At 37.6% G+C, this 26,802-nt stretch overlaps 1 protein-coding gene across 2 annotated transcripts in view; it reads right to left on the bottom strand.

Moving 5' to 3' along the window:
• The window catches only part of NF1 (neurofibromin 1), a 292,160-nt gene that overhangs the window by 132,245 nt on the left and 133,113 nt on the right, over window positions 1-26,802 (bottom strand). For both annotated transcript variants that reach the window (XM_025363565.1, XM_025363566.1), the window contains exons 14-29: window positions 24,026-24,139; window positions 21,434-21,513; window positions 19,806-19,929; window positions 18,122-18,277; window positions 17,003-17,252; window positions 16,393-16,466; window positions 16,075-16,158; window positions 14,218-14,658; window positions 13,705-13,844; window positions 13,297-13,419; window positions 12,754-12,837; window positions 11,499-11,615; window positions 10,808-10,989; window positions 10,476-10,687; window positions 7,574-7,735; window positions 7,325-7,428 (exon numbers count right to left, since the gene is read on the bottom strand). In XM_025363565.1, the coding sequence (XP_025219350.1) occupies window positions 7,325-7,428; window positions 7,574-7,735; window positions 10,476-10,687; window positions 10,808-10,989; window positions 11,499-11,615; window positions 12,754-12,837; window positions 13,297-13,419; window positions 13,705-13,844; window positions 14,218-14,658; window positions 16,075-16,158; window positions 16,393-16,466; window positions 17,003-17,252; window positions 18,122-18,277; window positions 19,806-19,929; window positions 21,434-21,513; window positions 24,026-24,139 (2,447 nt within the window). The remainder of the gene's footprint in view (window positions 1-7,324; window positions 7,429-7,573; window positions 7,736-10,475; window positions 10,688-10,807; window positions 10,990-11,498; window positions 11,616-12,753; window positions 12,838-13,296; window positions 13,420-13,704; window positions 13,845-14,217; window positions 14,659-16,074; window positions 16,159-16,392; window positions 16,467-17,002; window positions 17,253-18,121; window positions 18,278-19,805; window positions 19,930-21,433; window positions 21,514-24,025; window positions 24,140-26,802) is intronic.

Below are 26,802 nucleotides of genomic sequence, written 5' to 3'. Positions count from 1 at the left end.
ACACCACACCCAGCTAATTTTTGTATTTTTAGTAGAGACAGGGTTTCACCATGTTGGCCAGGATGGTCTTGATCTCTTGACCTCATGATCTGCCTGCCCCAGCCTCCCAAAGTGCTGGGATTACAGGCATGAGCCAGCACGCCCACCCCGGTGTTGCTAACTCTTATCAGTACCACCTCTAAACTCTGGTGTTGCGATTAAAGGAAGAGATTCCGCAGGCAGATTTACTAGGTTTAAATTTCAGCTGTATCAGTCATGGATCATTATGAGCTTGGTCACAATCCTTAAATTCTCTGGGTGTCATTTTTTCTCATCAATAATACAGGAATAATAATACCTGCTTTATGTAGTTTAAATTTTACCCAATAGCAATCAAATCCACAAACCTTTACTCTCTAACTAGCCTAATCTGAACTCTCAAAATACATCCCTTATGAAACTCACCACTTATCTGTTATGTGTTTTATCCCTCTTACTAAACTGTAAGCTCCTTGAAGGAAGTGTTTACCTATGTCCCCTTAAAGACTAGCACAGTGCCTTACCACAGCAAGTACTGAGTAAATATTTGTTTTAACAGATTAACTAGTAATTTTGTTTCTATATTAATTAATGTATTACAGAAATGCTTTAGACACTTACGTCATTGCTCTAGATTCCTTAAGAGTTTGCTGTGTGGTACAGCATTGAATACAGTAAGAGTTCAGAAATTAGCATGGACTACAAAGCAGGAAATATTTCATTGAACAGGTGAGTTCCAAAGGAGGCACAGAATTTGCATAGACAAAAGAAGTAAGGGTATTTCAGAAAGAGAAAGTAGGTAGGTCAGGTAATCAGTTCAATCCAATAAACATTTAGTGCACATCTACTATTTGCCATCTTAGTGTCAGGTGCTGAGGATTCAACAATAATTGCCTTTTGACCTTTTCAAAAAGGAGAAAGACATATACACCAGGTATTCCACACTAAGTACTCAATACAATAACTCAAGGATATTGTGATAAACATATATTTGGTCTCTGCTCCTGGTTCCTGACACATTGCTCTTAAAACCCTTGGAATCTCTGGAAGTGCTGAGTGTCTTTTGTATGATAATGAGATGACCAGTGGCTGGGAGGCCCTAGGGAGCTTCAAGATGGGGCTAGTCACCAGAAGGACCAAGTTATGATTAGAAGGTTGAGACTTTCAGCCCCACTCCCCAACTTCCAAGGAGAGGAGAGAGGCTGAAGGTTGAGTTTATCACCAACCACCCATGATTGAATCAATCATGCCTATGTAATGAGGCCACCATAAAAACCCAACGAACAGAGTTTGAAGAGCTTAAAGGTTGCCAAACACACAGAGGTGCCTAGAGGATAGTGCATCTGGAGACAGCATGGAAGCTCTAAGCCCCTTCCCACATGCCTTGCCCTGTGTGCATCTTTTCCATCTGGCTGTTCATCTGTACCCTTTGTGATATCCTTTATAGTAAGTAAGCAAATGAAAGTAAAGTATGCCCCTGAGTTCTGTGAGCCATTCTAGCAAATTAATCCAACTCAAGGTGAGACTGTGAGAAGCACAGGTAACAACCTGTGGCTTGTAATTGGCATCTTTAGTGGTGGCAATCTCACTCAGCCCTCACCCTGTGGGAAATCTGATGTTCACTCCAGGTAAACAGTGTCACGGTTGAACTGAATCACAAGGACACCTGGTTGGTATCCATTGGAGAATGGCTGATGATTGTTAGGAAGCCAGAGGAGGAAAATGAACTTGCAATATGTGGCTAATTGAAGAGACTGTCTAAATATGGGGATTATATGCAGGCAGAACGTTAAGATACAGCAGTAATCCAAATCTTAGATATGGAGGCCTAGAAATTGGTGGGTATGAATGAGATTAACAATTTCTTTAACAAGGCTCAAAGAGACTGCTAGAAACCCGGACAATTGCCTTTCTTTTTTTTTTTTTTTTTTTTTTTTTTTTTAGTCAGCATAGCAGCAGGAACACTGCAGTCCATTTCAGGTTTCCCTATAAAACAATACGTTCTAGCCACAGTGCTCTCTTGCTTCCCACATGCCAATGGTAACCTGTTGAATATTCTAGTAATTCTGAACTACAATGAACATCTGTGTTCAATTATTCAAGTGTTCCTGTGTAAAAAACTTTTCGCTCAAGTTGATTTTCAAAGAACCAGCTTCAGAATTGGAGGTGGAGCAAGATGGCTGAATGGAAGCCTCCAGGGATCGTCCCCCCTATAGGAACACCAATCTGAACAATCATCCATACAAAAAAAGCACCTTCATAAGAACTGAAAATCAGGTAAGTAATCAAAACACCTGGTCTTAACATCATATTAAGGAAAGAGGCACTGAAGTGGGTAGGAAAAACTGTCTTGAATTACCTATATCACCCTTCCTTCACCTCCTGGCAGTGGCCCCATGGTGTGCAAAGAAAATCTGCATTTGGGGGACGGACAGCGCAGTGATTATGGAGCTTTGCATAAGAACTCAATGCTGCCCTGTCATAGCAGAAAGCAACACAGGGCAGAGCTCAACTAGTGCTCACGGACAGAGAACTTAGAACAGACCTAGCCAGAGGTAAATCACCCATCCCAGTTGTTGAAACCTGACTTCCAGCAAGCCCCACCACCAAGAGCTCAAGTGCCCTGAAGTCCTAAATAAACTTGAAAGGCAGTCTAGGGACACAAGGACTGCAGTTTCTGGGTAAGTCCTGGTGCTGTGCTGGGCTCAGAGCCAGTGGACTTGGGGTAGACCTAGTAAGACAGCCAGGGCAGCCAAGGGAATGCTTACATCACCCCTCTCCCAAACCCAGGCAGCTCAGCTCAGTTCGTAGCTCCAACAGAGACACCTTCCCTCTGTTCAAATACAAGAGTGGAGAGAGTAAAGAGGACCTTGTCTTGCAACTACCAGCTTAGCCACAGTAGGAGAGGGCACCAGGCAGAGTCCTAAGGCCCCCATTCCAGGCCCTAGCTCCCAGACAACACTCCTAAACAAACCCTGGGCCAGAAGGGAATCTGCTGTCTTAAAAGGAAGGACCCAGTCCTGGCAGAACTCATCACCTGCTGACTAAAGAGCCCTTGGCCCCGAATAACCAGCAGGGATAGCCAGGCAGTACTTGTTGTGGTCCTTGGGTGAGACTTGGGAGACATGCTGGCTTCAGGTGTTACCCAGCACATTACCAACTGTGGTGGCCATGGAGACAGATCCCTTCGGCTTGAGGAAAGAAGAGGTAAGAATAAAGAGGACTCTGTGTTGCAACTTGGGTACCAGCTCGACACAGTGGGGTAGAGCACTAAGTAGGTTCCTGGGGTCCCAGATTCCAGGCCTTGGCTCCTGGAAGACTTTCCTGGACCTGCCCTGGGTTAGAGGGGAGCCCCATGGCCTTAAGGGAGAGACTCAGAACTAGCAGCATTCACCACAAGCTGAATGAAGAGCCCTTGAGCCTTGAGTGAACATCAGTGATAGCCAGGCAGCTCTCACCATGGGCCTGGGGCAATGGCGGCCATAGGAAAAGACTCCTCTGCTTGAGAAAAGAGGAGGGAAGAGTGGGAAGGACTTTGTCTTACAGCTTGGGTGCCAGCTTAATCCTTAGCCGCAGCAGAATAGAGCACTACACAGATCTCTAATGTATCCAACTCTAGTCACTGGCTCCTGAACAGCATCTCTGGACCCATGGAAAACTCACTGCCTGAAGGGAAGAACACAAGCCTGGCTGGGTTTGCCACCTGTTGACTGTAGAGCCCTTGGGCCTTGAGTGAACATAGGTGGTAGTCAGGCAGCAGTACTGCAGGCCTTGGGCAAGACCCAGTGCACTCCCAGTGGTGGTGGCCACAGGGCTGCTTGTGTCGCCCCTCCCCCAGCTACAGGCAGCTCAACACACACACACACAGACAGAAAGAGAGAGAGAAAGAGAGACAGACTGACTCTGTTTGTTTAGAGGAAAGTAAGGGAAGAGAACAAGAGTCTCCATTTGATAACCCAGGGAATTCTCCAGGATCTTACCCAAGACCACCAAGGTGGTACTGCTAAGAGTGTACAAGAGCCACAGCATTACTGGGCTTGGAGCGTCCCCTAAAGCAGATATAGCTGCAGTGACCAAAGACTTAGATAACAACACCCAAGTGCCTTCAAATACTTGGAAAGCCTTCCCCAGAAGGATAGGTACAAACAAGCCCAGACTACAAATACTACAAAAATATCTAACTCTTCAATGCCCAGGCACTAATGAACATCCATAAGCATCAAGACCATCCAGAAAAACATGACCCACCAAACGAATTAAATAAGGCACCAGTGATCAATCCTGGAGAGACAGAGATATGTGACCTCTCAGACCGAGGATTCAAAATAGCTGTTTTGAGGAAGCTCAAGGAAATCCATGATAATGTGGAGAAGGAATGGGAATCCTACAAGATAAATTTAATGAAGAGATTGAAACAATTACAAAGAACCAGGCAGAAATTCTGGAGATGAAAAATGCAACTGACATACTGAAGAATGCATCAGAGTCTCTTAAAAGCAAAATTGATGAAGCCGAAGAATTAGTGAGCTTGAAGACAGTCTATTTGAAAATACACAGAGGAGACAAAAGAGAATAAGAAAGAATGAAGCATGCTTACAAGATCCAGAAAACAGCCTCAAAAGAGCAAATCTAAGAGTTACTGGCCTTAAAGAGGAGGTAGAGGCAGAGGTTGCACCATTGCACTCCAGCCTGGGTGACAAGAAACTCCATCTCAAAAAAAAAAAAAAAAAAAAGGAGGTAGAAAGAGCAGTAGAAAATTTATTCAAAGAGGTAATAACAGAGCACTTCTGAAACCTAGAGAAAGATATTTATCAATATTCAAGTCCAGGAAGGTTACAGAACACCAAACAGATTTAAACCAAAGATTAACTCAAGATATTTAATAATCAGACTCCCAAAGGTCAAGGATAAAGAAAGGATCCTAAAAGTAGCAAGAGAAAAGAAACAAATAACATACAATGGAGCTCCAATACATCTGGCCGCAGACTTCTCAGTGGAAACCTTAGAGGCCAGGAGAGAGTGGCATGACATATTTCAAGTGCTAAAGGAAAAAAAAAAACTTTTACCTTAGAACAGTATATCCAGTGAAAATATCCTTCACATACGAAGGAGAAATAAAGACTTTCCTAGACAAACAAAAGCTGAGGGATTTTATCAATGCCAGACCTGTCCTAGAAGAAATGCTAAAGGGAGTTCTTCAATCAAAAGGAAAAGGATATTAACAAGCAGCAAGAAATCATCTGAAGGTCCAAAGCTCACTGGTAATAGTAAATACACAAAATATTATAACACTGTAATTGTGGTATGAACTACTATCTTGAGAAGACTAAAAGATGAGCCTTTTAAAAATAATAACTACAGCTTTTCAAGACACAGTATAATAAGGTATACATAAAAACAACAAAAAGTTAAAAAGTGGGGGGATAAAGTTAAAGTGTAGAGTTTTTATTAGTTTTCTTTTTGCTTGTTTGCTGCTTTATGCAATCAGTGCTAACTTGTCATCAGCTTAAAAGAATGGCTCATAAACTATTATTGGCAAGCCTCATGGTAACCTCAAATCAAAAACATAAAACAGATGTACAAAAAATAAAAAGCAAGAAATTAAAACATACCACCTGTAAAAATCACTTTTACTAAAGGGAAGGCAGGAAGGAAGAAAAGAAGGAAGAGAAGACCACAAAACAACCAGAAAACAAATAACAAAATAGCAGGAGTAAGTCCTTGTCAATAATAACATCGAATGTAAATGGACTAAATTCTCCAATCAAAAGACGTAAGAGTGGTTGAATGGATTAAAAACAAACAAACAAACAAAAAAACCCCAATGACCCAAAAATCTGTTGCCTACTAGAAACAGACTTCACCTACAAGGAAAAACACAGACTGAAAATAAAGGAAAGAAAAAAGATATTACATGGTTGGGCGTGGTAGCTCACACCTGTAATCCCAGCACTTTGGGAGACCGAGGGGGGTGGATTGCTTGAGGTCAGGAGTTCAGGACCAGCCTGACCAACATGGTGAAACACCGTCTCTACTGACAATACAAAAATTAGCCGGGCATCGTGGTGGGCACCTGTAATCCCTGCTGCTCAAGAGGCTGAGGCAGGAGAATCACTTGAACCCAGGAGGCAGAGGTTGCAGTGAGCCAAGATTGCGCCACTACACTCCAGCCTGTGTGACAAAGCAAGACTGTGTCTCAAAAAAAAAAAAGCCAAAAATAAAAAATAAAAAATAAAAAATAAACATACACATGGCAAATAAAGTCCTAACTGAAAGACAAGAACATCTTAACATGTGGCTTATAAAAAGTAAGCATAAGAAAATCAGTTAAAATTTATTCACTTAACAAATATTTATAAAATGTTCCCTATAAAGCAGACACCATGCTAAATACTCATGGAAGGATATAAAGATGTAAAAATGTGTAAGAGCCAACACTCTAGAGGGGAGATAAACTCATAAACCATCCCAATTGTTACAATGGTGGTGTGAGGCACAGAACAAAGCATATTTCTTTGTTCATGGGTAGTACCTGGTAACAGACAGAGAAAGCTTCACAGAAATGGTGGTTTAAACTGCACTCTGGGCTGGGCATGGTGGCTCACACCTATAATTCCAGCACTTTTGGAGGCCAAGGCAGGCAGATCACCTGAGGTCTGGAGTTTGAGACCAGCCTGGCCAACATGGTGAAACACCATCTCTACTAAAAATACAAAAAAAAAAAAAAAAAAAATTAACTGGGTGTGGTGGCGCATGCCTGTAATCCCAGCTACTCAGGTGGCTGAGGCAGGAGAATCACACGAACCTGGGAGGCGGAGGCTGCAGTGAGCCAAGACTGCACCACTGCACTCCAGCCTGAATGGCAGAATGAGACTGTCTCAAATTTAAAAAAAAAAGACAAATAAATAAACTGCACCCTACATTACCTATTAGCCTCTTTCCCTTCTCCTAAGTCACTCCTCATCATAGGAAAAGTGAGTTAGAAAAAGAGTATGCATGTGAGTGACTGTATATGAATATGCAAATGCATGGAAAAATGACAGTGGAATAGACTTAACTAGTAACAGTCTCTGGAGGTGGAAGTCAAAGACACCTTTCTCCAGTCTGTCCCTGGATCTAAGGCAAACAAAAAAAAAGGATACCTTAAAAAAAATTACAGATATCATTAAAGTGTATTTGTATATAACTTTTATAATTAAAAACTAATTTTAATGATCAAGGGGAGAAGGGGCCTTGCTTCATGTAAAAAACAAAACAAAACAAAACAAAAAAAACCAGAGCAGTTCTATGTGAAAAGATGACAAACCTGGTAGGATCCACTTCAAAGCTAACATGCTGCCAATCAGAGGATGTGATCACAATTCGTAATAAAGGATCCAGGAGTTTCTGTAGATAGGTAGCACCATATACCTACAGAAATGCATGAGTAGGAGTTGATTATGCCTGCTCCATATATTTTACCTTAAAAGAAGACAATCAGTCCTGCACATTCTGTACATAATCATTACTTGACATACGTCAGCACACACACGCACACAAAATGAATGATACAAACCTTGAAACAGAACGTCATTATTTTACTGGCCAAGCTGTTGCCTCGGAAGAGAGTCTGCATGGAGTCTGCCAATTCTACTTCTTTAGAAAACATGTTCCAGAGCAGTTGGTAGAGTAAATGTCGAGAATCAAACAGAGTAACCAGAACTCGAGCTAGTTCATCCTGAGAACAAAACAAAATCAGCTTAGCGCAAACAATCCCATTTTTGTTCTTAGGTAGAAAGCTAAAGAGTAGCAAAAATGTAAACCCAAAGTTGACAACCACTTGCTAAATTAAGGCAAATGGTGACTGATTAATATTTATCCTGAGATTTAACTGTGAATATTGTTTATGATAGATGACTATATACGATGTCTACGATAGCTGTTAATTCCAAGGATTAACTGGTGAAAGCTATTGGGAGAGGCCTAGGCTTTACCAGGAGACAAAACCTCCAAGATTCAGCTCAAATTACATCACAAAATGAAAGAGAACAGAAACAGAAGATGACAGCAAAGAATTTAGTTTGATTTGTACAAGCATTTGCACAGAGCAGAAATAAGACTGATGATCAGAAGAGTTCTACTCTCTTCTCATACAGTCAGGGGAACTCAGTGAATACTGAATATATACTAGGCAGAGACATGACAAAAACAGAAAGACTGCAGGATTTTTGAGAAATCAGGAAGAAAAGGAATTGGGCATTCAGAACCCAGAGATCAGTCAGATTTACATACAAAGCTAGAGGTGTAAGGATGAGGGCTGAAATTCCTATCTATTACCTAAATGACATCCTTTATAACTCCCTGTAGTAAAGCAGTTTGGGGTACACTCAAGAAAAAATGATCTAATGGTAAACCACTGTTTAATCACATGATAAGAAGAAATTTATAGAGAATAGGGGAAGCTATAAAAAGATGCCTCAATCCTCAAGCAGTAACAACAAAGGCCAGGATCATGGCCCATAGCTCTCTAATTCTGGCCTGATCCCAGGATTACAATAATGTTATAGGTGAGATCTGGCCTAACAGAAAATTCCTTCTCAAAGTCATTTAATATAAAACTCAACGAATTAAAGCTACTTGAACTTAACTGAATTTTTTTTTTTTTTTTTTTGAGACGGAGTCTCGCTCTGTTACCCAGGCTAGAGCGCAGTGGTGTGATCTTGGCTCACTACAAGCTCCACCTCCCGGGTTCATGCCATTCTCCTGCCTTAGCCTCCCGAGTAGCTGGGACTATTGGCGTCTGCCACCACGCCCGGTTAATTTTTTTGTATTTTTTTTTAGTAGAGACAGGGTTTCACGGTGTTAGCCAGGATGGTCTCGATCTCCTGACCTTGTGATCCACCCACCTAGGACCTCCCAAAGTGCTGGGATTACAGGTGTGAGCCACCACACCCGGCCCTTAACTGATTCTTAATTTAAAAAATTACTGAGTATTTTCAGTGCTAATTATAAATAGGTGCTAATAAGATAATTCAGAACATCCATTTTCAAAACATTTGAACATCTGTGAACTAATTTTAGGCTTCACGAAGGTTTCAATAATTTGGGGCTGTTGCTAATCAATGAGTGTAAAATTTCAGTTATACAAGGTAAGTTCTAGAGATCTGCTGTGCAGCATTGTGCCTACAGACAGCAATACTGTATTATACACTTAAAAATCTGTTAGAGGGTAGATCTCATGCTACGTGTTCTCACCAAAATAAAATACCAGAGAAGAAGCATTTCAGGTGGTGGCAGAAGCAAGGGTGCTCTAAGGCAGAAACAAGTCTAACAAGAAGGAACAGAAAGGTAGCTGGTGTGGCTTTGGTGAACAAGAAAGAAAATAGCATAAGATGATGTTAGAGATCTCTGAGGCAGGGCCCAGATCAGGTAGAGCCTTGTAGGACAGGATAAGGAGTTTTAATTCTACTTTAAGTACAGGTATAAAAAATTTTACTTTAAGTACAAGTATAACGACGACAGATTACCTTATTAGTCATAATTTACTACAACTGAAATCAGTTTTGGTACAATAAAAAGCAAATAGCCTTTTAACACTGGAAAGGAACAACAACCCTTCTCAACGTTTTAGCATGTATTAAGAATGATGTGATTTTAGGAAAATTTTTCATTAAGAGAGAGACCTAATAGCCATATGATGTTTTCAGTGTTTAAAACAAATATCATAATATCAAATGCAAATAAAAAGTACTTACATTTTAAAAAAATTGTGTAAGACATTCTGGGGAAAAGAATAGCAAACTGGAGGTAGTACACAGGCACAAATTGTGGATTCCAGCTCCAGTGTTGCAACTACTAACTAAAATTAGGTTTAACCTAATTACCTTATCAAATATATGAAGACACCAGAGTAGATCAGTGATTTTTAATCAGTGTTTAAACGGAACTTTTTAGTAGGATGGAAAGATATAGAACACCAGTCAGGTCTAGTGGTGCCAACCATTTCCCTACACCTGAAAAATCATCTAACTAAACATCTTCTAAGATTTCTTCTGGGCCGGGTGCGGTGGCTCAAGCCTGTAATCCCAGCACTTTGGGAGGCCGAGGTGGGCGGATCACAAGGTCAGTAGTTCGAGACCAGACTGCCCAATATGGTGAAACCCCGTCTCTACTGAAAATACAAAAAATTAGCCAGGAGTGGTGGCGGATGCCTGTAGTCCCAGCTACTTGGGAGGCTGAGGCAGGAGAATTGCTTGAACCCAGGAGGCGGAGGTTGTAGTGAGCCGAAATTGGGCCACTGCACTCCAGCCTAGGAGACAGAGCGAGATCCCATCTCCAAAAAAAAAAAAAAAAAAAAAGATTTATTCTGGCCCTAAAGTTTTACCCATTCATTCAACAAACACTTACTGAACAAATATAGTCTGAAGGATTTGCTATATGCCAGGCACTTTTCTTTCCCGCTTACTCTATGCACTTACCCACTGAGAACAAGGAACCACATTGGCCAGAGCCATCGCTATAGGGAGTTCTCCTTGATCACCCATCATTGTGACCAGTTCCACCAATCTCTCAAACCGATCAGCCAATACCGTTTCTGCAAGTGTGTCAAATTCTGTGCCTTGTTGAAGGATTTTTGTCAGAACTTCCATAAATGTAGCTCTTGTCTGGAGATCTTTGTGGTAACCTAAGCCTAATGTGGACAAACAGACGCCAATTTACTAACATGGCCTTGCTGAAGTAATTTTTGCTTATCTTACATGCCAGTTCTCTAGGTTTTGTATTTCTAAATGAAACTTTCTTTTGATCTCACCTATGGAGTGCATGAGACCACTGTCTACGTTGGCATTGAGTAAGTTTGACATTGCAAGGACTGTACAGTGCCTCAGTGATGCCAGCCTCCGAGACATGCCACGTTTCCTGCCACCTGTTTGTGCATTTTCATCTTCAACTTCACTGCAGTCATTCAAAAGGTTCATAAATAATGTGAAGTATCTGAGAAATAAAAAAACCGACCTTTACGTAGGGAAGGCCGTATCAACTAGAAAGCTAACCAGACATTCCAAAACAATCATATGTGCATGGTGTGACTGGCCCTGGGTTAACTGTTTCTCTCCTCTCTCAGGATAATCAGCCAGGGTGGCTCATTATGAAGTGTGCTATGTTAGACATGATTTTAGCTGATATAGCCTAGTATACCCTTCATAACATAAGCATCAAATAGATGCAATGTAACCTGGTTAAATGTGTCACTTTTAATGTTTAGTATATAAAATTAGTGGTCCAAACAGCTTAGACAATGTCACTTTTGTAAATGACTTAATGAAGCAATTTGGGTTTTATTATAAGTAAAATTTCACTGATCATATTATTTTCTTTAAAAAAATCACAAAACACAGTTATTTTCCTATCCTAGTCCTGTCATGGGGATTACTTGTTTTTGTGTGTGTGGTGGGGGGCTTTATTTGCTTTTTGCTTTATGTTTTTTGGTGACCGAAATTTACTTAAGAAATAACTGTGATTTGGCTTCCATCAATTCCACACCATCTCCTTCTTCAGGCTGCAGAGGGAGACCAGCTAGAAGTGAAACTACTGCTTCCATGCTTGCCTGGTCCAAATCTCTGGAAAAAAAAAATTTAGAGACCATAAATCTTTCAGGCTCTTTTGCTTCCCCTCAAATAAACCTCTTACTAACGGATATAAGCCTTAGGAAATATCTATTTCATTAAACAAATTATTAGCACAACCCAAATAATTTGAGTTAATATGCAGATCCCAGAATACAAAATCATCTCAAATGGGGAGAAGGTAATACTTACTTTCTATAAAGTAATCTTGGCAAAATGACTACCTTAAATTTAGAATGTACAATTAGCCCTCTCTATCAGTGAGTTCTATATCCATGGATTCATCCAACCACGGACTGAAGAAAGTTGGGGGAAAAAAAGTAGGGTTTCATCTGCACTCAACATGTGCAGATTTTTCTTTGTTGTTATTCCCTAAACAATATGATATAACAACTATTTATATAACATTTATATTGTATTAGATATTATAAGTAATCGAAAGATAATTTAAAATATATGAGAGGATGTGCATAGTGTATATGCAAATACTATGACATTTTACGTCAGAGACTTGAGCATCTGTGGATTTTAGTGTTCATGGGAGTGAGATGTGGGGAGCGGTTTGGGGAGTGGTTCCTGGAACTAATCCCTGACAGATCCTGAGAGAAGACTGTATTATAAAGCTAGGCTTGGTCAAAGAAACATATGTGAATGTTTATTATACAGTCCATAGTGTTTAATCACTTTCTGATATGTGTCAATAAGTATTTATCATTAAAGCAGACTTAATTATTTCCTTTTTTTTCCGTCTCTGGTGCTTGAATCAGGAAATCAATTATTTCTTAGAAAGATTCAACACAATGAGTTCCTCAAGTAATACTTTTATCTAATCATAACATAAATGCAATCTGAGGCTTTATGTATCTTATTTCCCAATAACTCTACACTATTCTTCATAACCTAGCAACACTAACTTCCCAAACATATCGCTCTTTCACATTTATTTTTACTGAAAGTCTATCAGTCAAAAAAAAAAAGTAATAAAGATTAGTGTCTTTACATATTTCAAACACAAAAGTTTGACACCTAAAAAGTTTAAATACACATAAAATACAAGTATAAAGCTATAATGAAGTAGTTATAATTCTCACAGTAAAACCCACTAATACTTGAAGGTCATTCTCTTTTTTACCTTGTAAGACATTTTACATCATCATCCGCTGCTTGGTTTGATGTTCCCATAACCCAGTCTGTCAGGTATTCTACCATCTTATTCCTATAGAATGGTGGAGAAAAGAGAAACAGCAAACAATTTTTTTGAAGCCACACACACACCTTTAGTCATGTAAGATTTCTTATAGTGCAAATAATTTCCCAGATAATCTAAGTGACATGATGACTTTATAAAAGAGATACTGCTATCACAGACATAAAAGCCAGAAGGGAACAAGCAACATCGATATTTACCCTCCATCATGGCCCTTAGTTATGGTATCAGATTGGAAACAGAATCAAATTCTTAGCTCAATTATAGCATAGTTTTAGAAAAAGGGAGCACTGTCACAGGCACAAAGCTTAGGGAAATTTGAGAAGGGATGTAGAGAAAAACAAACATGTAAATTGCTCTCTTTTCATGTCCTCCTTTCTACCAATAACCATGTATCTACTCTTTTCCTGTACTTCATTGAACATATTAAGATTTACAAGACCCTACACTGCTCTTTTGAGAACTCACCTAAATTTCATCTCTTGGCAAAATGAGAGGTCATCTCTCCTTGCCATCATTACTTCAACTAACTGACACAGTTTCGTTTTTATTTGAATTGCATGGACCATATTCCCAAGCACACGAACATACCTATATAGACATAGAAACAATAAAAAAATTATCAGATATAGACAAAGGAGAAGGCATTCAAAGTACTTTAGTCATCAAGCAAAATGAATTAAATTTAAGTTCGAAAACAATAAGATATTTATTTAGAAAAGAACATACACAACTTCTGGTTACCTTATTGTCACACCCTAGTTTGTGTGCAGTAAAGAATGGCAAATTATTTTATCAATTACCACCAATATCAATGTGTAAGAGGTTTTTCTTATCTCTTAAAATGTTTCTGCTATATTTCAGTAGAACGCTTACCTGACCAGATTTAACATCATTGTTTCAATGCTAGCTTGCCCCAGATGTTCAGAGCTGCCTTCCGTATGATTATCTAGCAAGTTCTTCATTATAGCTATGGTTTGTTCTACAAACTGAGTATTGGTATCGGTCAATAAAACCTATAGAAAGAACAAATATATTAAAGATTTGCCATCAATGCCCACAAGACAGACCCCCTAGAGAGATGAAACTGACTGATCTAAACACACAGAGTAAGTGCACCCACAGGCACAGAGCCAAACAAGCCTACAGATATACGAAGACACTCGTACCCATACACAAGGCACGTATACCCTCAGGCACATGTACACACCAGAGTTCCTAAGAGGCAAGCTGACCCCTACATTGAGATGACTCTTCTTTCTGCAATTTTTTGGAAATTTTTAAAAACTGTGAGTACCTAATTTAAATAATCTCAAAGAAAAAGGCTTGTTTCAAACACGTCACTCTATTCATAGGGAAAGGTGAAAAATAAAAAAGAGAACACTTTACCTGTCCTTGGGAGTCAAAAAACTTGCTGATGGTATTCTTCAATTTGTTAAATAGCATTGGATACAGAGCAGGACTCAATTCTAGACCCACCAGATCCTTAACATTGGTCCGTATTTGAAGTCCCACTTTCTCATGGTTACACACCATTAAGGACAAGAGCCGATCCATAAATTTGCTGACAGGTGTATCTGCGTTTCCCTCTGAGGACATCACTGAAATCATGGAACCCTTACGTTCATTGACTGGACCCATGGGTGGGCTATAGGTTGCCAGGCCAGAATTGCTTCTCTGCTGGAGGCACACTCCCCCAAGGGCACAAAGGAAGCCAGTCATGTTGATCCATTCCTGTAGGGAGTCTGTGTCAGACAAATCTATGGATCCTCCTCCACTCACATGGGACATTCGCCTCTTAACAATGGTCTTGTGAAGGCTTTCAGCAGCCTAAACACAAAATTTTTGTGCAAAGCATGAATTAAACCTTAATTAGTTGAGACTTGACAAATTATTCTTTATCCAACATTTATTCCATGACAAAAGTACAAAAAATGTAAAAAATACATTAATATCAACCCCCAAAATTACCATACACATTTTTAAAGAGCCACTGATTTATTTTTATCATATACTAATATAATCACCCGAGTATCAAATTTCTTTCAAAAATTTGATTTCACATGGATGAACCTTGGAAACATTATGCTAAGTGAAAGAAGCTAATCACAAAAGCCTGCATATTCTATTAATTCCATTTACAAAAAATATCCAGAATAGGCAAATCTACAGAGACAGAAAGTAGATTCGTGGTTGCCTAGGGCTGGAGAAGTTAGGGGAAGAGAGGCAAGAAAGCGGGTGGGGGGTGGTTAGAGGCAGAGATAGCTAAAGGGTACAGGGTTTTTTTCTCAATTGATGAAATTGTTCTAAAACTTGATTGTGGTGATGGTTGTACAACTCTGTGAATATACTAAAAACAGTCACTGAATTGGATAATTTAAATGGGTGAATTGTATGGCATGTAATTATATATTATATTAAACTCCCCAAAAGCTTTCATTCTAAAGCTACATGTCCCCTTCAAATAAAGGTATTAGGTACATAATTTTGCTTCACAAAAATGTAACTTTTTTCTTATTGTAATTAAGCATGACCAAAAAAATGGGGGAATAACCAGTTTTTATAAATCACCTAATAATGAGAGCAATATGAACATTACAAATCAAGTACACACAAACACCAACTGATCATTAATTTCCAAAGTAACGGGTAATACAGTGAATAATAATAGTTGAATGAACTGTCCACATTTTAAAATTTCATTTACTCTATGGGCTCAATCTACTGCCTAAGACATTCCTTAATTAGAATACCTAACAAAATAGCAAAATGAATTGTTTCCATGTTAACTCTTCTCTACCTCTGTTGCTCCTTTTCTGAAAATTCTGTGAAACACCCTGATGAAGGGAGAAAGAGCAAGAAAAGGTAAAGAAATGGTCTCTGCAACAAACAGTCTCTAGGAATGCTGCCCAGTATTTCCGTGATGATGGGAACATTTTCTCTCTCTGCTGTCCAACAGAGTAAGTAATTGTCAAATGTGGCTACTGGGTACTTGCAATGTGGCTACTATATGATTGAGGAACTAAATTTTATTTAATTTTAATTATGTTAAAATTTAAGTTAAATCATCACACATGCTAGTGGCTACCATATTACAAAGTACAGGTCTAGATAAACCACAATTAAATATCAGTCTTCAGACAACTATATGCTTACTTTACTGAGTGACTCATGAAAGATTACCAAAGTGAAGTACATATATTTAGCAGATCAATTAATAGACAAAAGTCAACTTTACAAACTTACCTGGCCATCTTCCATTTTGGCTTTTGGATAGTTAAGGATTAGTTTTGTTGCTTGTTCCCATTTTGCATGTGTATCTTCCCAAGCCTAAAATGAAGGCAGTTATCACTTGAAAACAACTTTAAGTCTAGAGCTAAACATCCATGAGCAACAGTCAAGTTTCAAACTTGAGGTATATTAAATACTCAGATATTATACTTGTAATATGCACATATCTTAGATTTACTTCAAAAGCTATTCCTGATCACACATATGTAACAAGAGGCTTCCAAAATTGAGGGTGGGCGCCTGGAAAGGGTGTTTCTGTTGCTAAGGGCATACCTCAGTGTTTCCTGCAGTGGGATGCTCAATGCGCCTCAGCAGTGCCATCACTCTTTTCTGAAGTGCTGCTCTTCCTAAGCAAATACAACAGCAAATCAAGTTACTGCACTTAGAGCCCTGCCTGCCAATGGAGAACCTGATAAGCCCCACCCAAAAGGCAGAGTAGGAAGAGTAGAGCAAATGCCTCAAATGATAAAGCCAAAAACTTCCTTTCACTAACCTCAGAAGAAAGGTACTTATCTTGGACTCTACAATGTCCACAGAATAAAATAACTATTCCCACCTATAATTTACTCGAAACATATGCCAATGTTCATAAAACTTCACTATCTACAACTTAGGCAGAGTAAATTACATAATCATAACTGATAGTAACATACACTGCCAGTTATTTTTAAAATGTATAGCATATTAACAACTCAGTAGGAGACTAACAATTTATTTCAAATGCTTTTTATTTTCATCTTACTTTGTTCAGAGAAAGATTTCAAGTAAGCTATTTGAATTTCCTCTGTAAACTTACAAAGTAGTGACCTTAAATACATTCTCACAATCAGATGCCATGTGCTTTGAGGCAGACTGAGTAAAAAAAACCACTATTCACATTTACCTGTTGACATCATATTGCTGACAGAGGCAAACTCCATGAATGTGTTATAGTTGGGCAAGAGGTTATGCACTGACACTTCATCCACCCCACACCGGATATCTGCTTCCTCACAGAGGTGTCGGAAACAGGACATGGCAACCAGAACAGCTTCAGTGTCAGGGTTCCACAGAAACATGTACAGGGCCACTTCTAGTTTGGTCTGGGCTTGTCGGCAAATCGGGGGGGTTCCGCTGCATCCTGCTGCACTATCCTGACAGTCAAGGGTGGAAGACATATATTTGCAACTCGGGTAATTTTATATATAAAACCCAACAATGCAATCAACTGTGTGTGTGTGTGTGTGTGTGTGTGTGTGTAGGGAAGTAATAAAATAAGTACACTGTAGCACTCATTGAAACAAGGGCATAAACAAGAAATAAATATAGCTGTAGCAGATATACTTGATTCTGAATTACTTATTCCCCAAACATGAAATGGAGAAGAAAATTGGTAAAAAAGAAAATGCAAATTCTACAAGTAAAACAGACAATAGTAAATACCATACTGCTTAGGTGTTTTTTTCCCTAACAAGGTTATGTTAAAAATTAGAGATGAAAAAAGTTTTGGTTTGGAAAATAAACTCTTCTGCAACGATCTGATATTTTCACTTGAAATATGATTTAAAAGAAATTATACATACAAACACAAATCACAGAAACACTTATCTTTCACATGAAGCAAAATACTTTGTTTTTATCCCTGTAAATCTGTACCTTTGTTAGCTGGTACAAATTCTATACTTCTGTTGTATGAATGGGTTTTTTATGGAGTGGAGGTTTATAATAATTATAATTATCAGATATAGCTTGTAAGTGTCAAGTACTATTTACACATCCTTTTATTTATCCCTCTTTAACAACTCTGGGGCAGGAACTATTACTGTCCCCATTTTAAAGTTGAGGAACTGAGGAATAAGGATGTTATGAACTTGCCCAAAGTTCCCCAAAGAGCAGTAATAGAACTAGATTCTAAGCAGTTTTTCACTATTACACTATATACCTAGATGAAATTTACCGAAGTTCATTCAGAAAACAAACAGAGCACATAAAATGATACAGGAAAAGTACAGAAGAAGCTGACCATAGAGGAGTTCCCTTTTCCCTTCCGGAGAGAGGCTCCAGGAGTACGTAGTAATTCTTCATGATCCATGGACATTTGACTGGTATTTCCACTAGAAGGAATATCACATCCTACCCCATAAAAAAGGAGAAAGTGACAGGAACTTCTATCTGCCTGCTAGAAAAAAAGAAATAAATAAGCTTTAATGAAGCACTGACAACCAAGAGGAATAAACACTTAATTTGAGTTGTCTTCTTGTTTGAGACTCTCCTAAAAAACCTCTCCTCTCAATGTCTATGCCCCAACTTGAAGGAGATTCACTAGAAACCCATTAGAACAAATAAGGTTTACTTAATGTCTTTAAAATTTCTTTCAGTTTCCCATTCTCTAAATCATTAGAAACAGTAGATTCTACAAATATAAATTAAGTCTCACATAAACATAAATAAAACATCAACAATGTAAAACTACTGTATGAACTGTAATTCCATCTCAATGACAAATATTTTTTTTCCATAAGATTTTATACTGTGTCATGTTGGGATAACCAGAAATTGACTCTTGAGATTAAGTTTTTATGGACCAGTAATTAACCCTGGTATATACACCAAGTATGTCACAAGAGTGACTGCGCCTACCAGGGCCCTAGGAATTCATTATTGGATTCCTCATACTCGCATTCTGGAGATTACACCATAGGCAAGGGCATGAAAGTCTGAAGTCTAATCTCTTTCCGTATCTTTGGAATAATGCCAAATTCCACTACATTAACACATCAAATAAGCCACATGTGAATAAACCCACTTTACCATTAGTCTATTTCCGAAAAGAGGCAATTTATTAATAACAAGCTGTAAAACACTGAAAAGGATATGAGTTTCATACATTTAAGGTTTTTCACAGTTATGCTTCTAGTACCAGATAAAACCTCATTAAATCAAGTACTCTGAAAACTAGGCCATAACAGAATTCCTAAATAGATTAATTACGGAAACTATATTTTAAAAGAAATTTAAGGCTCTTCTCTATCCTCCACAACCTCACCATGTTTCAATAGTTCAGAATCAAAACATTTCACTCCACCCCAACGAAGAAGTCTCCTGATACTTTCAAGAGGTGAAACCCTTACTGGAGGAATAGAAATAAATCTAGATTGAGAACCCTCAACTCCTTCCCTTTTGGTTCTTGATAGATAATTCTCTGGACTAGTCTAGCCATGAAATCTAGGCCTTTACGATCTCTCAGAGCTATTATTCTAGAACTGGACAAAAACTAATTAAATCAAGTACTCCCAAATCTATGCCATAACAGAATTCTTAAATTATAGAAGCTATATGTTAAAAAAAATTTTATGTATGAATTATGTCTTATGTATGAACTTGAGAGTAGACACAGAATATGCTCCTCACCAGCTATTTTAGTTATAGCAGCCCCCATTTTTCCTAGGCCTGCCCCAGATAGACCTATTTAACTCAACTAGAACTAGAATTCATCAACGGTGTGGTTTTAAGGCTAAAGCCTCAGAACAATTTTTAAAATGCTGATTTACCAGCCATTGTCCTCTGCACATATATTTCCTTTTGAGAACATTGGGAGGAAGAAGGAGCTGAAATAGAATCTAATTTGGCTATAAAACACTTTCTTAATCTCTCACCATTACCATTCCAAATATTCTTCCATTTTTTAAATATGTCATTTTGCTTACCTTATTTTTAAGAAGAAATTTATTCCTGCAGATCAAAATTTCCCGCAACCACTTGAGAATTTCTGTGCTACTAAGCATTTGATGACTAGTTAATTTCTTGCAGATGTAAAAAAGCATTTGTGAGCTGCGGTAACATAAAGTTCATTGTTACTAGCATCATCAATAACTTAATGCAGATATAACCAGACATAAGAATGGCATTCTCCCATAATGAATACAAGTTTAGAGAAGCTTAGTTTCCCTTGTAGGGCTTTAGAGAAACAGTTATCAAAGTGTTAACAGCATTATAATCAAAGGAAGTATGTCCATAGGTTATAGAAAAAAAGCAAGTATTTATTTATAAGCTCCCTATGTTTCATTAAACTTCCAGTGTTTCTATCCATGTAACTCATCCGTGCAGTGGACATAAGAAGAAACAATAAACCATATGCACAGCAGAGACTGCCTATAAACCCAGTGCTCCACAGTGGGGGTCTGCAAGCTACCATCCACAGACCAAATCCAGCCTATCACTTGCTATTGTATATAAAGTTTTAGTTAAACACAGCCATGCCCGTTCATTCACATGTCTGTGGCAACTTTCATGCTCCAAAGGCAGAACTGAATGGTTATGACGGAAACTGTATGACCCACAAAGCCTAAAATATTTATTATCTGGTCTTCTAGAGAAAAATTTTCTGATCCCTACTCCAGAGCTGCACTGTCTAACATGGTAGCCACTAGCCAGCCACACATGGCTACTGAGCACTTTAAGTGTGGCCTGTTCAAATTGAAATGTGCTGTAAGGATAAAAGACACACCAAAGTTTGAATACTTTATTTAAAAAAGAGAATGAAATGTCATTAATAACTTTTAAATTGATTACATGTTGAAATTATATTATAGATAATATACACTGGGTTAATAAAACATTATTACAATTAATTTTACCTGCTTCTTTTTACTCTTTAATGTAGTAAGTAAAAAAACTTTAACATATGGGGTTCTCATTATATTACTAGTGGAGAGCACTACTCTAGAGTAAGGTTTAATTCAGCTACCAAGTAACTTAGCATACCCATTCTTATAAGATAATGGCAAACTTGAGGTTTACACATTTACATTTTCCTCAGTGTGGTGACTTCATGCTCATTAAAATGTAATGATTTATATAATCTAGGAAGTAGACCACAAAATTCTGTATATATTTTTTTCTTCTAAGCAGGTGTCCATTATTAATTCATTCATTAAAAGCACTGGTATTACAGAAAGTTTACAAAAGATCATAGTTTAAAAAACTGAAAAAACAGTATTGTTACAAAATTTTATCATTCTAGGCTTATAACTATGAAAATCTATTAAAATACAGTAGTAACCACATTGAAATCTGAAAAAAGTAATATGTAAAATAACAGTACTTATGTTAGGGTGACAAAACTTAGCACTATTCTTAAACTTTATTTTCTAAATTGCTATGATACTTTTCTTATAAGTTAAAACAAGAAATTCTAATAATTTGAAGTCAAATAAAATACAAAACCATAAAACCCAGTTTTACAATATACTAAGTACTACAGAGTTACTATTTCAAGACAAAAAATACAAAATAAAATTTAAAAGTTGAATTTAAAAAATAAAAGTACATATACCTAATCTCCCAAAATGTTTCTACAGGAGCATCAGGATTCCACAAATCAATGCTATCTAACTGATGAAGAACCAGCAGAGCCTGAATTTTTTAAAAAAGAGAAAGACAAACAGAAGACTCACTCAAACATTTTTGGTAAACATAACACTGGAGTACTTATTTTATAAATGCTAAGAAATTGAGCTATTTCATTTGTAGTTTCAATATATAGTAAAAGGTTAAGAGAGAAACTCTGGTGAACACAAACCTCTAGGGAATAATACAGGCAGCATGAAATAATTTTATTCCCATCATCCTGACTCTAACTGGCATGCACATATAAAGCTAAATGATGAATTTGGAACAATATATAACTGTAAAAACTGCTTTAAGAAACAAACAAAATAATTTCAATAGATAGTAAAGAACTCTATGAAACAAAAAGTTAATCCCCAAGTAAGAAGGGCTTGCCAAAATTAATACACACAGCAAAAGATAAGTAAATATTGTCTCACTTGCCACAAAGTCTTTTGTAACAGAAAAGAGCAATTATTTTTCAAAATCAAGAGAGAGGAAGCAAAATGGATTTTGTATTTCATAGCAGATTATCCATTCTAAAGTATTTCAATTGACCACAGAACTGAAATTGGAATCTGGCTCAGAGAACATTTACAAGAATTAAATAATTCACTTACAATATACAACATATGAATAGATTATTACATAAAATCATCAAAGATATGAAAAATAAAACACAAACTCTTCCTTCAAATGGATGCTATCTTAACTCCAATTCTACAATCTCAATTTACATTCTTCCCACACCCCTCCACCCCTGACCCAGCAGACACTGAAGCTCTGGACATTTCTTTCAGTCCTTGGTCAACATATCAACATATAAAGGCCAGACCCGCATTATCTTATTTCAAACATTTTTATTGTAAGTACTTTGAGATATTTAATGAAAATTGCAATTAATTGTGAGAATCTTAAAAAGCTATATAATTTATAGCTCTCGTATCAAGGAAAAACAACACAAATTAAAATTCAATTTTGCTACTATTGTACAAAAACTTGGTACAATTTACTGCCAGTAGTTTTTTCAAGTGACAAATTCTCTATATTTTTGTTTGATAAAACTTTAAAAATATATATTGAAAGAAAACGTGTTAGCCTTTTCCAGGCTTTAATTTTCTTTTCATGTTGCCTTCTTTTTTTGTATTTTCCATGTTTTAACAAAGCCATAAACACAGTATACTCAACTTGACATTTCATATTTTTCCACATTGCTGTGTGATCTATATGTTTTAATAAATGTTTAACAGCTCACCAAGTTAAAATACCATTCTCATTATTGAATATTAGCCCATTCTCCTCTCAGTAAAGCTCTAATATTCTCATATTATAATTAAGAGCAATAAGTACCTGTGTGTGCAGCTTTTTCCTTTTGAGTTATATTCATAAGATTTTTAAAGTGCTAGAAATTATTTGTACAAAAAATGAAATGTTTGTATAGCTTCTGCCAAATAGCCTTCCAAAAAGACTACAAGAAATGTATCAATTTATGGTACCAATAGCAATGTACACAAATAGAACCAATGATTACATAAGTGCTAAAACATTTTTTATAAATAGTTTTACTGGGTATGTATAAACATTTTTATAGTATGTACATTAGGATGGCTATAATCAAAAAGGCACATTATAACAAGTATTAGCAAGGATGCAGAAATATTAAAACCTTCATATCTTCTTATTAGGAATATAAAATGATACAGCTGCTTTGGAAAAAGAGTTTGACAGTTCCTCAAAAGTTCAACAGAGTTACCACATGACTTAGCAGTTCCACTCCTATATACTTAAGAGATACGTCCACATATAGACTTTTACACAAATGTTCATAGCAGCATTATTCATAATAGCCAAAAAGTAGAAACACCAAACGTCCACCAACTGATAACTAGATGAACAAAACTGAGATCCATACAATGAAATATTTGGAAATAAAAAGGAAGAAAATAGTGATTCATACCACAACATAAATGAACCTTGAAAACATTGTCAAGGTAGCCAGACATAAAAGGCCACATATTCTATGATTCTATTTAAATGAAATACCTAAAACAAGCAAAGCCACAGAGACAGAAAATAGATTAGTAGTTCGTAGGGATAAGGGAATGGGGAGTCAAGTTTCTTTCTGGGGTGATAAAAATGTTAATGGATTAGAGAGTGGTGATAGTTGCACAACTGTGTGAATAAGAACTACTTAAAATGTTCAACTTGAGGGTATGTGAATTATGTCTCAATTTAAAAATCAGTATTTTTAATATTTAGTAAAAATATTTTAAAAAATTTTAAAGTCAACTGCAATTAGAAAATCTCGAACTATTTTATTAAGCATCAGAATTTGTACAATGTTGTTGCTATGTGATATAAAGCAAGTAAATCCCTTCTTTCTCCATGGAGTTTTATAAAACAATGTATAGACATAAACATACCATTTCCAGAAATGACATCTACCTATTACTCATAGAAACCACACACCAAAGGAACATCATGAATGTACATAGTTACAACCTTTCCTTCAAGAACCTGGAATTCATTTTCCCCTTACCTCCATTGCTTCCTGCGCAATCTCTGGCATGTGTGACTGAGGGACCAGTTGGACGAGCCCTGTAATTAACTCTGCTGTACTGCCTTGGGTTTCGGGCCCCTGTTTTCTTGGATTCTGCAAGGAGAAAAACGAAACTTCAATTAAAAAAAATAAATCGAGAGATATTAGAAGGAGGAAGAAATAGACAGTGACTGCTAAAGGGTACCAGGTTTCTTTTAGGGGTGATAACAATGTTCTAGAACTAGGCTGGGCATGGTGGTTCACGCCTGTAAGCCCAGCACTTTGGGAGGTCGTGGCAGGTGGATCACCTGAAGTCAGGAGTTTGAGACCAGCCTGACCAACATGGTGAAACCCTAACTCTACTAAAAATATAAAAATTTGCCAGGTGTGGTGGCATGCGCCTGTGGTCCCCGCTACTTGGAAGGCTGAGGCAGGAGAATCACTTGAAGCTGGGAGGCGGTGGTTGCAGTGAGCCAAGATTGCACCACTGCACTCCAGCCTGGGTGGCAGAGCGAGACTCTGTCTGAAGAAAAAAAAAAACCGGAAAGAAAAAGAAAAAAAAATATTCTAGAATTACATAGTGGTAATGGTTGCAGAACCTTGTAAATATACTGAAAACAATTAAACTGTAAACTTTAAGATGGTGAATTTTATGGTATGTGGGTATGGTATTTTTATCTCAATAAAATAAAAATTTTGTTAAAACAAAACTTCTTTTGTTAGGGATTCTTTTAATCCACGTCTATACTTGTTCATTAATGTGAATAATGTCCAGGGAAAATCCTAAGGAGAACAAAAACCACTAATTCCATTGAAAATTACATCAATAATATGAGGAGTAATTTTTTTTCCCAACAATAGCCAAGTGGCTTAAGAACGTATCTCTGGTTTGGAAGTTACTGGTTTTGAGCTTATACATGATTGTGATCAAAGGCAAAGGACACACATGTTGGATAAGGATCACATGATTATCCTGTACGGCCCTCTTGTCCCATACAAAGGTCCTGCCCAAATCCACACAGCTGTTGACAAAGCAAAGGCTAGAATTCACATCGTCAGATACTCATACTTTGGTCCTTTTCATTGTGGAAAAAGATAGTGTACTAAGCAAAGAAAATTAACCTTGTGTATAAATGTGAATGCCTACTTTTTTTTTTTTTTTTTAAACAGAGTGCAATGGCGTGATCTCGGCTCACTGCAACCTCTGCCTCCTGGGTTCAACAGATTCTTCTGCCTCAGCCTCCCAAGTAGCTGGGATTACAGGTGTGCGTCACCTTGTCTGGCTAATTTTTGCATTATTATTAGAGACAGGGTTTACCATGTTGGCCAGACTGGTCTCAAACTCCTGATCTCAGGTGATCCACCTGCCTCAGCCTCCCAACATGCTGAGATTACAGGTGTAAGCGACCATGCCCTGCCAAATGCCTACCTATTTAGAGACTAAAATGTTTCTCTTAACTTGGAAGCATATATTTGCACTTCAGGAATATATGGTTCGGCCAGGCATGGTGGCTCACGCCTGTAATCCCAGCACTTTGGGAGGCCGAGGGAGGCGGATTGCTTGAGGTCAGGAGTTTGAGACAAGCCTGGCCAACATGGAGAAACCCCATCTCTCCCAAAACTACAAAAATTAGCCGGTGTGGTGGTGGATGCCTGTAATCTCAGCTACCCGGGAGGCTGAGGCAGGAGAATCACTTGAACCCAGGAGGCGGAGGTTGCAGTGAGCTGAGATCACACCACCACACTCCAGCCTGGACAATACAGTGAGACTCTGTCTAAAAAAAAAAAAATATATATACGAAGCCAATGCAACTTGTGTCCCATATTTTATTTTGCTAACTATAGATTTTTCCCCATTATAATGACTAAGGTAAGCCCTCACTCCAATATATCTGTAATTCAAAACTGTTAGCTTATTTTCTGACATTCATAAAAATTCATTCAAAATCAAATAATTTTTATTGAATGCCAAAGATACAACAATGAAAAACAGAAGATGTGTTTCCCATCCTCCATGAGCATGTAGTCTCGTGGGGGAAGATATCATCAATAAAATAATCAGATCAACAAGTATAAAAATGCAAATCACATAAGAGCTATAAAGGTACATGCTGCTATGACAGCCTATAACATGGGAAAGTGTCCTAGTCAGGGAGGCTTCCTTAGGAAGTGCAGTGACAACAGCTTAGAATGAGTAGGAATTACTATGTGAAAAGTAGGCAGATTCTAGGCAGAGGGAAAAGCAAGTGCAAGGGAAGTATGAAGGCATGTGGTTAGAAAGATTGAAAGGAAGACCATCATGAATAGAGTAAAGGAAGACAAAAAATGTAATGCTACATGTGGAAGAAATGGTAGATGGGAAAAAGATTTTGCACGACTTTGCAGATCTATTTGGAGTTTGGTCTTCATAAGCAAAAGCAATTTCAACTAAAAGGTTTCAAGCTGATTGGGGGCATAATAAGATTTGCTTTTTAAAGAGATTGCCATAACTTCAGTGTGGAGAAATGATCAGGGGGATCTAAGAAACGATGCAAGCTGAGTAATCAGGAGGCTTGAGAAATTGAGAGTACTAAAATAAGACAAAATCATATTACTTTAAAAATACCATGATTGAGACCATTTAATAATTATTCCTGCACTCTTCCTAAATTACTAAGACTCAGAATTTTTATGTAAAAGACAAAACGGTCAAATGTTTACAATGAATCTTCTATTTTAATGTACTCATCGTTACTTTGAGAAAACATATTAACCACTAGATGGCAGCAAAGCAAATA

This window comes from Theropithecus gelada, chromosome 16 (genome assembly GCF_003255815.1).
Source record: "Theropithecus gelada isolate Dixy chromosome 16, Tgel_1.0, whole genome shotgun sequence".
NCBI classification, from domain to species: Eukaryota; Metazoa; Chordata; class Mammalia; order Primates; family Cercopithecidae; genus Theropithecus; species Theropithecus gelada.
Note: the sequence above shows the minus strand (reverse complement) of the source record. Positions and strands in the feature narration are given on the sequence as shown.